The 17,084-nt window shown below is 35.8% G+C and overlaps 1 protein-coding gene across 1 annotated transcript; it reads left to right on the top strand.

The window, feature by feature from the left end:
- Nucleotides 1-3,974: 3,974 nt before the first annotated feature.
- LOC124108853 (interferon alpha-5) lies at nucleotides 3,975-4,547 on the top strand. The gene has a single exon (XM_046467400.1). The coding sequence runs from the start codon at nucleotides 3,975-3,977 to the stop codon at nucleotides 4,545-4,547; it is 573 nt and encodes a 190-aa protein (XP_046323356.1).
- The last annotated feature ends 12,537 nt before the right edge of the window (nucleotides 4,548-17,084 follow it).

The raw sequence follows: 17,084 nt of genomic DNA, 5'->3' as shown, positions 1-17,084 counted from the left end.
AGGCACAGGATCTGGCCTAATTCCTAGGTTCTTGATCCACTTTGAGTTGAGTTTTGTGCATGGTGAGAGATAGGAGTTTATTTTCATTTTTCTGCATATGGATTTCCAGTCCTCCCAGCACCATTTGTTGAAGAGGCTATCTTTTCTCCACTACATGTTTTTGGCAATTTTGTCTAGTATGAGATAACTGTACTTATGTGGTTTTTGTCTCTGTGTCTTCTATTCTGTACCACTGGTCTACATGTCTATTTTGATGCCGATACCAATCCTTTCTTTGTTACTATAGCTTTGAAGTATACTTTAAGGTCTGGTATTGTGATGCCTCCTGCTTCGCTCTTCTTGCTAAGGATTGCTTTGGCTATTCTGGGCCTCTTATCTTTCCAAATGAATTTCATGATTGCTTTTTCTGTTTCTATAAGGAATGATAATGGAATTTTAATTGGAACTGCATTGAATATGTATAGCACTTTGGGTGATATGGCCATTTTGACAATATTAATTTTGCCTATCCAACAGCATGGGAGATATAATACCAATATCCCTCAAATTATTCCATAAAATAGAAAAGGAAGGAACCCTTCCAAACTCATTATATGAAGCTAGTTTCATCCTGATACCAAAACCAGGCAAAGACACATAAAGAAAAGAAAATTTCAGATTAATATCCCTGATGAACATTGATGCAAAAATTCTCAATAAAATTCTGGCAAATTGCATACAAAAACATATTTGAAAAATAGTGCACCATGATCAAGTGGGATTCATTCCAGGGATGCATGGTTAGTTCAACATATGGAAATCAATAAATATAATTTACCACATCAATAGACTTAAATATAAGAATCATATGATTATATCAATTAATGCAGAGAAAGCATTTGACAAAACAGAGCACCTTTCATGTTCAAAATACTAGAAAAAAATAGGAATAGTAGGAACGTACCTCAACATTGTAAAAGCTATCTATGCTAAACCCAAGGCCAACATCATTCTAAATGGAAAAAAATTGGAAGTATTACCTCTAAAAACTGGAACAAGACAAAGATGCCCTCTTTCACCACTTCTATTCAACATGGTACTTGAAACTCTAGCCAGAGTAATTAGACATATGAAAGAAATTAAAGGGATATGAATAGGAAAAGAAGAATTCAAATTATTATTATTTGCTGACACCATGATTCTATACCTAGAGAATCCAAAGGACTCCACCAAAAAAAACCCTCTAGAATTAATTAATGAATTAAGCAAAGTAGCAGGATATAAAAATCAATACCCATAAATCAAATGCATTTCTATACATCAGTGATGAATCCTCTGAAAGAGAAATTAGGAAAACTACTCTATTCACAATAGCCTCAAAAAAAATCTTGGGAATCAACTTTAAAAAAGAAGTGAAAGACCTCGACAATAAAAGCTACAGAACACTAAAGAAATAAATTGAAGAAGAATTTAGAAAGATCTTTTGACCTCATATTTAAGGATTTATTTCTGGGTTCTCTATTCTATTCCCATTGATTTAGATGTCTGATCTCATGCCATTATCATATATTTTTAAAATTACTGTAGTTTTGTAATGTATTTTGAAATCAGGAAGGGTGGGCTTTGTTTTTCTTTTTCAAGATTGATTTGGCTCTTTTGGTCCTTTGAGATTCCATATGAAGTTTAGTGTAGTATATTCTATTTCTGTGAGGAAAAAAATGCCTCTGTGGTTTTGTTAGGGCTTGCGTTGTATTTGTAGATTTCTTTGGATATTATGAACATCCTGACAATATTAAATCTTCCAATCCATAAAAGCTGGATATCCTTTAATTTTTTTGCATCTTCTTTCATTTCTTTCAGCAATGGTTGGTACTTTTCATTGTACAGTTCTTGTTACTCTAAGGTTCAACTTGTTCCTGAGTATTTTATTTTGATGCGATTGTAAATTAGATAACTTTTTAAATTTGATGTCTCAAGTATTTATATTGATTCATACCATCTAAGAATTTGATCTATACCCAAAAAAGGCAGGAAGAATGGAAGATTGATGATTTGTGAGCACAAGACTACTTCCCCCAGAGAACAGCATGGTATGCTGTGAGCTGTGTGATTCAGGGAGAGTTGTGTAGATATTTTTCTTTCTACATGACACCAGGCTAGTTATTTTCTAGAATAAGAAAAATATGAGTTTAATGTGGCACTAGGCAAAGTCTGAATATATTATGCAATTGCAGTAAGAAGCCCTAGAATCATATGAAACTTAAATGAACTAGAATTCCAGTGGCTTTAACTATAAACTTAATAGGCATTGACACTCAAGAAATAGATGGAAATATGTGCCATTGTCCATTATAATAGTAGCAAATATGGCCCTGATGAAGCACCATATCATTGATATTCATAAACATCTTTCCAGTAGGAATAGAGAATCTAAGAAACTGTTTCAGTAAAACATATTTCTTGAGGGACCATAATTAAGCCAAATACTGAGTATTTCCAATAAATAACATAAATTACACTTGTTAAAGAGTTGTTTTCTAAAAATAATCCCACAACCAACCACTGAAAAAGTAGGAACCTAAAGAGCTGAAGCAATCCAATTTTCTATGGAAAATAAAAAATGTAAACCGAGAATTCAAAATTGAGGCTGAAAGTTAATGCTTCACATGTTCATACCCAATATTTACCTAGTTGTAAATTTAGGGAAAAGATGTTTTCCTTTGTTTAATAAAAAAAACAACTTGGTTCAGGACCTATGAAACTTCTTTGAGAAACTTGAACTTTAATGCAAATACACAAAGAAAGATTTAAATTGATGGTATCTTAGAGATTGCTGATTATATCACTTCCAAAATTTCAAACATTAACTCTTGCACTGTGAAAAAGAAATCATGGCTCTCTAAAGCTCAATTCTATCTGACCAACTCTTGTTTCTTAGTACTCCTTTTCCTGGTTGGGTTTTCTTATGTAACACATGAAAAACACATTGACTTCATGGAAGATAGACAAGATACATACAAGATTAAACCTATGACAAACTGATGGTATGTTGCAGAACATTCTCTCCTCATTCATTTGATCTCAAAGGCTATTGTGAGAGTGGACTTTGGTTATATGTGAGCTGTCATCTGTGGTCTTGAAATTGTTGCGGATGTTTGAGCATCAGAGCTTCTAAGTTTGAGGTGGGTTTTGAGAATTAAATCGGAAATAGTTCATATTATATTACTTAAGTTACTGAAGTTTGAAATCACATCTATTGATGTGATTCTATTAAATACTAAAAATGTTAATAATCTCAGGTTGAATATCTAATAGCTAATGAGGTTAAAATTATTTTCTCATATGAAGCAAAATACCTTAAAAATCATTGCAAATAAATTTTATTTTTACCTTTGAAAAGGTTTAAATCATTTTGAAGGACAAGATATTGATATTATTATCTATTTTTAAATTTAATATTCAGCATAATTTGATATATAACAATTTATGAGTTTATGAAATAAATTAAAGGTTACTCTACAAATTCAGATATTAATGTCACTTAAATGTAAAAAAAATTTCTGAGTGTGATTCTTAACTTAAATTTTGTCACTCTTAATTCTACATTGAATAAAAATGTTAAGTTCATACTTTTAATGTACAGAAGTACATATACTGATATAGAATATAGCTATCTTATAAATTTTAATAAATTTTTCATTAGGAATAAACTTATTAAAAGGATCTGATAGGGGGTGGGGTTGATGGAGAGAAGTAGAAGGAAAACAATAACGAAAACCAAAATAGTTGAGAAACACTGCTGAAAACCCAAGTAGACAATGCATAAAGGGAAGGAAAAACAAAAGTAGAAAGTTGTAAGAATGACATTCAGAAAATGGTATGTAGTGTGTTCTCTATTTAAGACATAGACACAAAGCAAAGTCTTCAGAGAACCTAGAGGCAAAGGTCCAAGATCACCCATCTCAGGAAGCCCTGCAGCATCTGCAAGATCCCCAATGGCTTTGCCCTTGGCTTTGCTACTGACCTTAGTGTTGATCATCTGCAAGTCCACCTGCTCCCTGAGCTGTGACCTGCCTCAGATCTACAACCTGGGTCTTGAAACTCCTGATGGAAATGAGGAGGGAGCCTTGACACTCCTGGAAAAAATGAGGAGAATTCCCACTTTCTCCTGCCTGAACTACAGAAAGGACTTTGCCTTCCCCCAGAAGCTGTTGGAGGGTGAGCAGGTGCAGAAGGCTCAAGCTGTTGCTGTCCTCCATGAGATGACCCAGCAGGTCTTCAACCTCTTCAGCACCCAGGAGGCCTCTGCTGCTTGGAACCAGACTTTCCTGGACACCTTCCTTACTGGTGTCTATCAGCAGCTGGATGACCTGAAAGCCTGTGGGACCCAGCAGGTGGAGGTGGAAGAGGCTCCCCTGAGGGCTGTGAGGAAATACTTCCACAGGATCACTGTCTACCTGAAGGAGAAGAAATACCTGCCTTGTGCCTGGGAGGTGGTCAGAGCAGAAATCATGAAATCCTTCTCTTCATCAGCCAACTTGTATGGAAGACTAAGGAGCATGGAATGAGACCTGGTCCAGCAGGGAAATGCTTCTCACCCTACCAAACTCCCACAAGTTCTTCCATTTCAAAGACTCTCGTTCCTGCTGGAATTGTAACAAAAATTCATCCAATTTGTCAGATGTGTTCAGAAGTTTAGGCACCATTGTGTTCAAATCTACAGGGACTAGTTCCTTACATCCCTGCAGATGTATCTATTATCTATTTAAATATTTATTTGTTTATCTATTTATAAAATTAATTTATTTTTTACATAAAATTATCTATAACTTTACACTGTGATTAATAAAACACTTTCTTGACATTTAATCAATTTATTTTGGTTTTTATTTAAATTTTACTGTAGATACTTCTTGAATTTTAAATTCTTTACATTCCTGCATGTGGGTGAGGGGTTACATAAATATTTCTTTTCATCCTTTTTCATTTTTATCTCAATGGAATTGGACTTAATTTTTAAATGTTCATTTCAATGTTGAGTTCATTTCATCCATATCATTATTTTTTTTAATTTTCCAATAAAGTTAACCATGGTTGCTTTTGGATAAGTTGAGATTAATATAAAATAAATGCAAATCTGGATATGATGAAAGAAAAGAATGAAAATGAAAAAAAAAGAAGAAGAAGTATACAATGGTACTTCTCTTACTTGTCCTTCTACCAACTCCAGTGCTTAGGAATTCTGATTTCTCTCTCACTGATTTTGCCAATCCTATCTATTTTCCCAATTCTGTGATGACTTCAATACACACAACAGCTTACTGATATTCTTCTTCAATTAATTAATCTATTTTTAAATGATACGTAAAAAACCATAAAAATTGTTCATGTTAATGGAATACTGTGTTATTTTTGACACATGTATACACTGTGTATACATGTTTAAATGTTTAAACATGTTTAATGTTTAAATCAAGTTAAACAGATCTCCTTGAACATTTATCATGTCTCTGTTGTGAACACCCTCGAGATCCCTCCCTCCAGCTTTTTCAAATGCACAGGAGGTTAGTGCCATGTACAATCACCATGTCCTGCAATTGCCCACCAGCTTCTTGCTCCTTTCCATTTGTACTGTGGCCTCCATTGATCAGCCTTTCCCATCTTTCCTCACTTTTCACTTTCTCTGATCTCTGGTAACCACCATTCACTCTCAATTTCTATAAGATCAACTTTCTCTATTTCACATTTGAGTGAGATCCTATGGCACTTGTCTTCCTGTGCTTGGTTTATTTCACTTAATTGACATAATAATCTCCAGTTCTATCCAAGATGCAAATCACAGGCTTAAATTCTTTATTTCATCAGGATTTTATTATATTTATAAAATGTCTAAAACATTTATATTTTATTTATAAATAAAAAAGGAGAACTTATATTTTTTTGGTGCAGATTCCTTAGGAATCATTTTAGAAACTCTAATTGAATCTTATGTACATTATTTTAAGATCAAATAGATTCATTATCCTAAATCTCATTACCACTACTATACAACAATTTTAGGAAATATAGGTTTTAATTCTATTATTCAAAAAACTGCTCATTTTCTATCAGAGATAGATGTGCCAAGAATTCTTCTTTTCTATTTCTTATTTTTTTCTACATTAAGATTTCATCTGTATGTATGGTGATGATTTTATAAAACCTTAAACTATTAGGGTTTAAGAATAAATTAATCTGCAATAACTATAATAGTCTGGGACCCTTCCTCCATAAAATGGAAAATGAAACTGGATTAAAAAAAATCTCATCTCCAATGTCTAAAGTAAAAAGCAAGTTTGAGTAAACACTAGACCAAAAAAAATAAGAAAGATAATATCATAGCATTTCTCACTAAAAGACAGCAAACAAGAATGTGTTATATTAGTATTAAAATGCATCAAATTTCAAAATATGAAACATTACTTATGACATGCAGTACAAGATTCTGCACTAAGTCTAAATTTTACTTGTATCTAAATTTGATTCTGGGCAATTCATTAAACCTCTCTGTGACTCAGTTTTCACAAATGTAAAATAGGGTGCAAATATTTCTATAGTTGTGCATATCAAACTGAAACATTTATCAGAGTTTCTTCCATTAGTGAGAGCTTAATGTGAGGACAACTGTCTTATATTCTATAAAAAAATATAAAAATAATGACCTTTTTAATTCTTTCTGTGTTTCTATTAGTAAAATGACAACAATTTAAAAAATAGAATTGGAAGTTGTCCTGGAGAAGACTTGCATTAGATAAATTTGACATTGAAAATAACTAATGAATATTCAAACTGGAATTGAAGGTTTGTAAGTATCTCTTATAGAGATTAATGTTTTACATTCAAGTGCCTGTGCATTTATGAATAACATCTATGAATAACATATCATTACATAGTACATAATATTCAACTGTAGGTATCATATTATCCATAATATACACATATAACATAAATGTGCATACAAATATTTTATTTGTGGATTATGATGCCTGCAACATTCCCCCTCTGCCTACTTCCCTGGATCCTTTCCTTTCACTCCCATATCACAACAGTTTCTTCCCTCCCTGGTGCAGAAATCCCCAGTGTGCTCTCCTCTTCACTCTTTATTAACCTGCCCTGCTCCTTCATTCATCTGCTTCTTGTTCCATTATGGTTTCTGGCTCTAAATTTTCCTTGGAAGCGAATGCAGCCACCACTGAAAGCAAATATTGAGTGAAAGTTCTAGGTTTGCCAGAAACTTCGAGAGATTCCCCCACACACATACCCTACTCCTGGCAAATACTTTTGGAGGACTCCATTTGGAAAGACGTTAGGAAGTTTAAAGAAGTCTTGGGCTGGGGATGTGGCTCAAGCGGTAGCGCGCTCGCCTAGCATGCGTGCGGCCTGGGTTCGATCCTCAGCACCACATACAAACAAAGATGTTGTGTCCGCCTAAAAATAAAAAATAAATATTAAAAAATTCTCTCTCTCTTTAAAAAAAAAAAGAAGAAAAAGAAGTCTGAGTAATGTTGTTACTAAAGAGGATAATCAGGAATTGTCTGTGAAATGTTCAGCTAGCAACAAGGGGTTTGGAGTAAGAAAAGGATCACCCGACATTTACTCAGGCCACAGTCCGAACCTTTATAGTTCTTCTTTCCAGATGAGAGGAGTGAGAGATTGGGAAACTCCAAGTTGAATTTTTACGTGTTTTTGTCCTTGCCTTTAAGGTTTCTTCATCCACCATTTGTGGGAGACTCTGTTTAGGAGAAAGCAAGAAAATCTTACAATTTATGGATTCACCTTGTGGACTTCTCTCTGTGTGTCTGTTTCTCTCTCTCTCTCTCTTTCTCATTGCTGAACACCTTTTGAATATTATGATCCTTTCCATTCTTTGGTTATTTCCCTATATTCTTTATATCTTTGGTGTAATTTTACTTTTTCTTCTTTGTTGTTTTAAGTTTCATGCACAAAGATTGCTCATTTTGGCTCTGTACTCTCACCTTACCCTGAAAAACCTCTATAACCCCCTCCTGATCATATCCAGAAGTTAATTTATTATGTATTGGAAAGTGTTGGAAAACTGAGGTGAAGGAGTCATGAAGCTGGCAGCAAGGGGTTCTATCTCAGCCTGCTCCTCCTGGTCCCTAAAGATCAGGCCTGGAGAAGCAAGACACAGGGAGACCCCTTGGTGCTGCCCTGGCTCCTTTGGAGTAGCAACAGATCATGGGGCGGAAGCAACTAGAGAAAACAGGGCTTTGTGAGTGTAGGGAGGAGGAGGTAGCTGCACCTCAACCTCCCTGCATATCTTCCTGGGCACAGAAACACAGTAAATAGAGATCTGCTCCTTATGAGCTGCCAAAGACTCCAGGAACACCTCTATGCCACTGTTAGGAGCCTCCAAGGAGAAGACTGCATAGAGAACAAGGCTTTCATTTCCTCGGAAATCAAGGGACTATTGATTCATGATTTAAAAAAAAAAAAAAAAAGAATGAATCTAGAAAAATAAATATGGTCAACCATTCTTCACACTATGGCTGATTTTAGAGTTGAAACCTGATTCTCCTTGGTCAATAGTCTTTCAAGTTTTCTGTATAGAGAGCCATTATACTATTACATTGAGGTCATATAAAAGGTCTATTCTCAACTGATAATTCAACCACAAGATTTTAAGAGAAAGGGGAGAGGAGATTCTCTCCTGCATACTCTCCTAGACAACACAAGGTCTGGGCAGGGCTGGAGTGGAGTGTCATCTTTGGGAATGAGAACAGGAAGCTCAGCAGGTTGCCCTACAGAGACTCCCTCATGGAATCACTGAGGAACTGAAGGTGATGAGTCAGTGTCCACACGTCTGGGCTATTGTTAAACAGAAAACTGTTTATCAGACAAGCCATTACCTCAACTCTCCCTGAGGTACTGACCTTGGGTTATTGGTGTATTTGGAATAGTTTGTCCTTCCAGATTAATGATGGTCTTCAAGGAGCTGTCTACTATCTACGTGACCTAACACAAATAGTGCTATTGAGAAGTGTGAGTTAATACTTTCAAAGTTTTTAGAACAGTGGTTGGTCTATAGTCAACCTGCAATGAATTTTGGTGGTATCATTTTAAATATAATTATTAGTGGTTTAGTAGTTTCAAAAACAAGACTTTAGGGTTATGTAGTTCCCTGCTTTCAACTCTAGGTTTTTCAAGGCAGTCTTTTCATTATCTGAGTAGATTATGACCTAATTGGAATGTGCAGGCAAGGTCAATATCCACTGTCCTGCCAGACAGGGTGAGCATGGTGCCTGGTGCCAGGCTGCTGATGGTTGGTGTGACTCCTCTCTCTTCTCCTCAGGGCTGATCACATTTGGATTAAATGAAAGAACAGTTAGTGGCTGACCTTGCAAAGCTGCAGCAATCCATTGACCCACAACATCCCTGTCTTTGAGCCTCTGTCAGAAGCATGAAGCATGAAGCATGCCTTGGGCACCTGAGCATTGGCCCTCAGTCTTCCCCTCTACCATGGCCCTGAGGTTCAACTCTGCTGCATTGCATGTGGCCAAGTTACACTCTGCCACTAGTCAAGGGAAAGTCACTTTCTTCTTTCACTTTCATGAAATTAAGACTTCCATTTTTCCCTTTTACCCACAAACTGTCTAATTTTGCCTTTTAGGAAAGTTGAAATGAGAAACAAAAAAAAATTCTGAAGTTGTGAAAATTGTAGAGAAAAACAGTACAGGCTTTTTGCCTTTCTTTTACTTTCCATTATTTGTCTGACTTCATTATCAGAACCTGTTGCAGGAACAAAAAGACAAAGTTTGCCTGGTAAACCACTATTTAAAAGAATGTACCAAAAATGAAACTGAAAAAAATTACAAAGGACAGGAAAGAAGACTTTTTCTCCATGACATAATAGTCTTAGTCTCACCACCCTGTACTGTCAAAGTGAAACAGAGACTAAGGAACAATGATCCCCAGTTGAACCACGCTGACTGTGTGACCAACTGAAGGCCATATGTTTCTGTAAGATTAGCTTCACATGAAGGATAGTGTCATTCATGAGTGCCCTGTGCCCAGCTGAGAAAATTTGAGAAGGACAGGAATCCTATTTAGTGGAAGAATTGGACAATAAAACTGATTAGAAACATAAATATAACTTGGCTATTGAAGGTAAAATAATTCTTATTAGATACATCTTCTAACTGTGTTGAGAGGACAAACCTTTGCTATCAGCATCTGAGAGCTATTAACTCTTTTGATACCTGGGGAACTGTATCAAGGAAAGAAGATGGTCACTACTGAGAGCTAGGGTCCTTCTGATAAGAACTTTAGGGACAGGGACAAGGATTTTGAGAGAATATTATTTTGCCATCAAAGAAACAAGTCCCTGTTCAGTAAAGAAATCCTTGTGTCATCCAGTTGTGGTTCTTGTTGGACTCAGTCTGATGAGTGTGGACTGAAGACACTTTGTCATCTGAAAGCAGAGGGTGTTACAGTTGTGATAACCACCTTGAGATCCAGGTGGTGCTGGCGAAATAGCATTGTATTACAGTTAGCGTGTCTGTACTCATAAGCAGCTGAAAAAGACCTGGATTCCTCCCAGGATTATTGGCAGATGGAGACACACTACAGACCTCAGTAAGAAAATGTCAGACAGAAGAGACAATGTCTACATTAACTCTGATCGTGTGGCTCAGTGAAGCATAACCACACAGAACTGTAGGAATATGTTCTAAAAAGAGGAGAACAGAAAGAAGCTCATTCTCCAGTAATCAGCAGCTTTTGTTGTGAATGAATCAAAGAGCAATCCCATTCAGATAGAGCTTTACCGCCAGAGATGATCTGGTAAAACATGAACAAATACGAGATTCATAGGTCTGAGGAAGAAGACTCTCTATGAGTAGTGGGGGGAAATATGAATGTTAGGGTAAGGGCTAAAAACTCATTTATAAAACAGAGAAGAGTAATATTTACAGATGAATAAAGTATGTGTGCGTCAGAGAGAGAGAGAGAGGATTGGAATTACAGTCCTGTATAACAACTGGAGGTCACTAGTTTTTTATAACATTGGGTTCTACTAAAGGACAATGTCATCAGTGAATCCCCTGTGCCCAGGTCAGAAATTTTGGAGATAACAAAATAAAGGTATTACACAGAAAAATTGGAAAATAAGACTGTAATTAGCAAAATAAAAATTTTTTGCGTACTGAAGTAAAAATGACTGTTAATAGCCCTCTAGCTACACAGACAGAACAAATCTTTGCTATCAGCCTCTGGTTGTACATACACTTCTATCTTTAGGTCAAAGACACTTCCCATTTGACTTCTAAGTATCCATTTGGGTTGGCACATCTGAAATTTACAAGGAAACCCACTTTCTATTATAAACGCAATAGATTAGGTTGATGTCATCTTGTTGGGCCATCTTCAGAATCATACACAAATGAAAAAAAAAGGGGGAGTGGGGAGGAGCAAAAATGTAGACAAGTATTTAGAAAAAGAAATTTGTGCTCCCTGTTTAAAAGGCATGCACATACAGAGTGTCTTCATAGAACCCAGGGTCTAAGCTTAACCCAGACTCCAGACAGCCAGGATAGCAGCATCCTCATTTCCACATGGCCCTCCTGCTCCCTCTTTTTATGGCCCTGGTGGTAAGCAGCTATGGCCCTATTGGATATTGGACTGTGACCTGCCTCAGAACTCTGTCCCACTTAGCAGGAACACCTTTGTGTTCTTGGAACAAGTGAGAAGAATCTTCCCTTCCTTGTGCCTGAAGGACAGAAGGGACTTCCAGTTTCCCTTGGAGATGTGCAGGCAGCCCATTCCAGAAGGTCCAGGCTGTCTCTGTCCTCCAGCATATCTTCAACTTCTTGCACACAGAGTGCTCCTCTGCTGCCTGGAACACCACCCACGTGGGAAAACTCTGCACTGGACACCATGAGCAAGACCTGGAGACTTGCTTCATGCAGACCATGGCAGAGGAAGAATCTGTTCTGGCAAATAAGCCACCAACCCTGGCCTTGGTGAAGTACCAAGGGAATCTGTCTCTATCTGGATGAGAAGAAGTACAGTGATTGTGCCTAGGAGATTGTCATAGAGAAAATCACAACAGCCTTCTTTTTACTGGCAAAGCTACAAAAAAATTTGAGAAATCAGATGGAGACATTGGGTCTTTAAATGATTCTCCTGGACTAAGTGGCCACATCACACCTGGATGTGTGCCTTGGGTCATTGCCAATGACTGTTACTTCCACTTTAATCATATTTCATGGTGACTAAATTATTTGTCAGTATATTAAGCCCATATATGTTTAAAGGTTTCACCCCAGAGACATCACTACCTGAGAGATATTGCTCTCATGTTATTGATTTGCTTACTTATTCACTCATTATATAATTTATTCTTGCATCTTATTATACTTACAATATATGCATTTTCCATCTATTTTCTGAAAAGCATGTACACCTTTTTTAATTGACTATTGTATTTCCTTATTTACTAAATTCTCGTGAAAGAGAAATTCTTGAAGTTGTTTCTCTAAACCAAAGTCCAAACTATTTTTTAAGCCAAATTGAAGAATGGATAGTAATATTTACTTATTTATGCCATTCATATCTGATGTATTATATGTACTATGAGTGGCAGACATAAAATTACTATTAAAAAACAGGCAAATAAATCAAAGTTCCTGATGTGTTGAAGCTCTCAGTCTTACAGGGAAGGAAACATAAAAGCTGTATTTTCTTGATTTACATAAAATAATACAAAGTAAAGTAAAGTAAGGAAAACAGTTTCTTTCAACAGGAGGGTTTAAGTGAAATTCTACAGAGGAAAACCTAGTAGATGCCCTTTCTATGGATCTTGGGAGACAGGAGAGTGCAGAAACCTGCAGGTAGATAGTCATAAGTGTCCAGAGGATAACCAATACCAGGGGAGAAGATAGGAATTTAGTATTTCTTCTAGTGGTGTCTAGTGATGAGGATATGGGAATGGATGTGGTCTTGGATGCTCCTCTCCCCAAGAGTCGCCTTCAATTTCCCTCCCTTTGAGTGTGAGCTATACTAGTGAAGTCTTTAGTTTGGTTGATGTATTGCTCTAATGTCACTGTCTTACTCTCCCACAGTTGTACCATGGTAATGTAAGTTGTTACCATTAAGAGAAGATAGGCAAGGGAAGAGAGGAACTTGAAACTCATAAGTGTAACACTGTTTCAAAACAAAAGTTAGAAAAAAATGCTCTCAAGATCCTTATTATTAGTGATTAAAGTTTTTTAAAATGTATTTTGTTAAAGTAATTTTTTCAATTCTTTTCCTTTTCCCAAATGAAGTAAAATTTTATCTCCCTTATAACTGCTTAGAAGATAGTTGTTACTCTTATTCCTTAACCTTTAAAGTTCTGTCAAAGATTCTCCTTAAGCAAACTTCAGTGAGGTGTCCTGAGTCCTCTTTGGCTGTAGGACTGGTTTTGTGGCGCAGTGTGGCCTCATCCAGGAGTCATAAGAATCCTGGTAAGTTGAGTTTATGAGAATCTCCTACCCCTTGATATTGGTCACCCTTGATATCTGATCCAGTGTCTTGTATCCTAGACTTCATATCTATCTGGTAAAGAGGCCTGCCTTTACAAGAGTTCTGTTAAGTTGTTTTGGCAAGGATTCCCCCTACCCCTGATGTTTTCTGTTAGCAATTTTCCATCTACTGCACCCCATTTTACTTGTTGGCTACAAATGTCAGGCTATCTTTGCTGCTTTGGGAGTTGGAGCAAGGAGTTTCTCTCCCATGTTGTGAGTCATATTCATATACATATAACATATGCATAATTCATATTCAAAGAGTATGAAAAATAAGTGGATCTTAATAATAAAGCATGATTCAGTTTTGCAAGAAATACATCTGATAATAAGTACTTTACATAGTTTAGCTACTTCATTCTTTTAATTAACTTTATCTATGCTATTTGCTTCAATTAACTTGGAAATGATGTACTTTAAAAGTTCCCATTCTTTGCTTCTTTTTTAAAAAAAATATATTTTTATAATATATAAATATATATTTTTATGTGGTCTGAGGATCGAACCCAGTACCTCACGCATACTAGGCGAGTGCTCTACCTCTGAGCCACAACCCCAGCCCCCCCCCATTCTTTGCTTCTTGTCAGACATGAAAAGAAAAATATTGATCTCTCAGTTTATTCTTTAGGGGAAAATTTGATGTGATTACCACTTATGCAATATCCAGAGAAAATATTACAATTTCACAAATTAGCCTTTCTTGCATGTAAACTTGCGAGTTGGTTGGTGTGTCTTCCATAGCTCTGTGTAAAGAATGGATTCAGCAAAGCTGAAAACAAACCGTTGACCAAGGATTAATGACTCTTCTTTGAGCCCACACCTGCTTGCTACTTTCCTTTACAACCCTTGAACCATCTAGCCTCTCCTCTCTCCCAACCCATAATCTCCTTCTTGGCTCTGCTGAATGCATTTAGTTATTTTTTGTCTTTTTCTTTCTTCCTTCCTTTCTTTCTTTCTTTCTTCCTTCCTTCCTTCCTTTCTTTCTTTCTTTTTTTCTTTCTTTCTTTTCTCTCTCTCTCTCTCTCTCTCTCTCTCTCTCTCTCTCTCTCTCTCTTTCATTCTTTCCTTGAAGAGATATTGCTTTCCTGATGTTTTTATCACATTTGGACGGGCATTTGTGTTCTTTTTGTCACTAGGCATTGGGATGCAAAAGTGAGAACTTTTGCTTTCCATGAAAAAGGAAATAAGAAACAGAACTATCTGGTATCTTGCATGCTACGCAGAATAACTACATGACCCATGTACTTTATGGCCTTTACATCCCATTATTGACATTTAGGGAAAAGATGGTTTACTTTGGTTTGGTAAGAACTAATAATGATGGACCTCTGAAGTTTCCTTGGGAAATATGAACCTTAACAGAAAAAGAAAATTAAATAAAATTAATGACATCTTTTCAATTGTGTTTTCTCATTGTTATATTGGACATAAGAGTATGAAAATTATTCCTTCGATGTGTGGATAAATCTTATAGTGGTTTGTGATGCTCAAAACCCTACCCTATCTGAGAAAAACTTATTCCTTAGTATCTCTTCTCAGGATTTTCTAGGTTGGGAATGTGCCTCCCTGGTAGACTCACCTAGCATGGGCAGGGTCCAGGATTTGATCCCCAGCTCTGGGAAAAAGAGATCATTAGGCTTTCTTTTGTATAACTTGGGAACCTTTGGCTTTGAGTTCATGAAGACAGGCAAAATAAATGCAAGATCATGCTACAAACCTATGACAAATAGATGGTTGGGATTGGAGAACTCTCTAGCTCTCCAGTTTGCATCATAAGAACTGGCCTCTGTGTAACGATGAGCTGTCATTGTCTTCCATGTGGACATTTCTTATTTTTGATCCTTGGTGCTTCTGAACGTGTTGTGGGTTTTGAGAATAAAACACACAAAAAGAAAAATCAAATATTATTATTTAATTCTACTGTTATTCAACACATGAATAATATGTCAAGCACTAAAGGGGAGAAAGTATCAATTACCTGAAAATTATCTAGCTGAGAATGAAGTAAAAAAAATATTCTCCTTGCAGGAAAAACAAAGGAGACTATAAATAAATGTTAAGAAATTTTTTTCAATAATTTATAACACTTAAAGGCTTTTAAATATTTCATTACATTGCAATTATTTTGTTTCAATACATTTTTTAATATGCACATAAATTTGATACCTTAGAATTTCTGTAAGTAAGTCAATTACATTAAAGTCACTGAGTAAATTTAGTTAGGAAATTAAGTTAAATGCCAATGGCTTTTAAGGTTAACTTTTACTTGGAATTGTTTTTTATTCGAGCATTATAATTATACATAGTAATTGGGTTCATTTTGATACAATCATACATGCAAGGAATTTTATTTCAATCTCCTTTGCCCCCCTCTTCCTCTCCTCCCTCCCCCTATTCTCTCTTTTCCACTCTACTAAACTTCTTTTATTCTGCATATACATAAAGGTGAAATCCATTTGCTACCATTACAAATGAATATAACATGATTTTGTTCAATTCATTCCATTTATTACCCCTTTTACCTTCCTTCCTCCCTCCCTCTCATCCTCCCTCTTCTGTTCCACTCATCTTCCCTGTATCTTTACATATTTGATATTTGATCACCTGCCCAACCACTTTCTTTCCTTGTGTTTGCTCTAGTTTTCACATGTGAGAGAAAACATTTGACCCTATATTCTTAGTCTGGCTTATATCACTTAGCATAGCTTTCTCCATTTCCACTGATGTACTGGAAAATGCCATTATTTCATTCTTCTTTGTGGCTGGGTAAAATTTTATTATGTATATATACTATATTTTCTTAATCCATTCATCTAATTGATGAGCATCAGAATTGATTCTATAATTTGGCTATTGTGAATTGTGCTGCTATAACATTGAAGGAGGTGTATCCCTATAGTATGCTGCTTTTATACCTTTTTTACCTTGAAATTCTTATTTAGTCATTTTAACTCTGCATTGAATAAAAATATTAAACAATATTATATACAAGGTAGAGATATACATAGAGTATATGAATATATAGATACATATAAGGTATATCTATTATTAAACTTTAATAGAAATTTCAATTGGAAAAAATTGTTTTGTTTTGTTTTTTGTTTTTATTTTTATTTTTATTTATGTTTTCACTTTCTATTTTGGCACAAGATTTTGCTAAGTTGCTTAGATCCTCACTAAGTTGCTCAGGGGGACCTAAAATTATAATCCTCCTACCTCAACATTCCAAATTGCTGTGATTACAGGAGTGTGCCATCATGCCTGGGTCAATTGGGAAAAATTCTATAAAGGGTCTTGAGGCAAGTGAGGGGAAAATAAAAATGAAATATATATGAGAAATCCTGCTCTAAACACATAAAGAGATTACATACAGGAAAACAAAAAACAAAAGTAGAAATTTATGAGGATGACATGAGAAAATTGAAAGTATATTGGTTCCTATTTAAGACATAGGAACAAATCAAGGGCTTCAGAGAACCTAGAGGCAAAGGTGCAAGATCACCCATCTCAGGCAGCCCAGCAGCATCTGCAAGATCCCCA

The sequence above is a fragment of the Marmota monax genome, unplaced genomic scaffold (genome assembly GCF_021218885.2).
Source record: "Marmota monax isolate L192 unplaced genomic scaffold, Marmota_monax_Labrador192_F-V1.1 WCK01_AAM20220418_F8-fsc00033, whole genome shotgun sequence".
NCBI classification, from domain to species: domain Eukaryota; kingdom Metazoa; phylum Chordata; class Mammalia; order Rodentia; family Sciuridae; genus Marmota; species Marmota monax.
The sequence above is the reverse complement of the archived record's forward strand: the minus strand, read 5'-3'. Positions and strand labels throughout refer to the sequence as shown.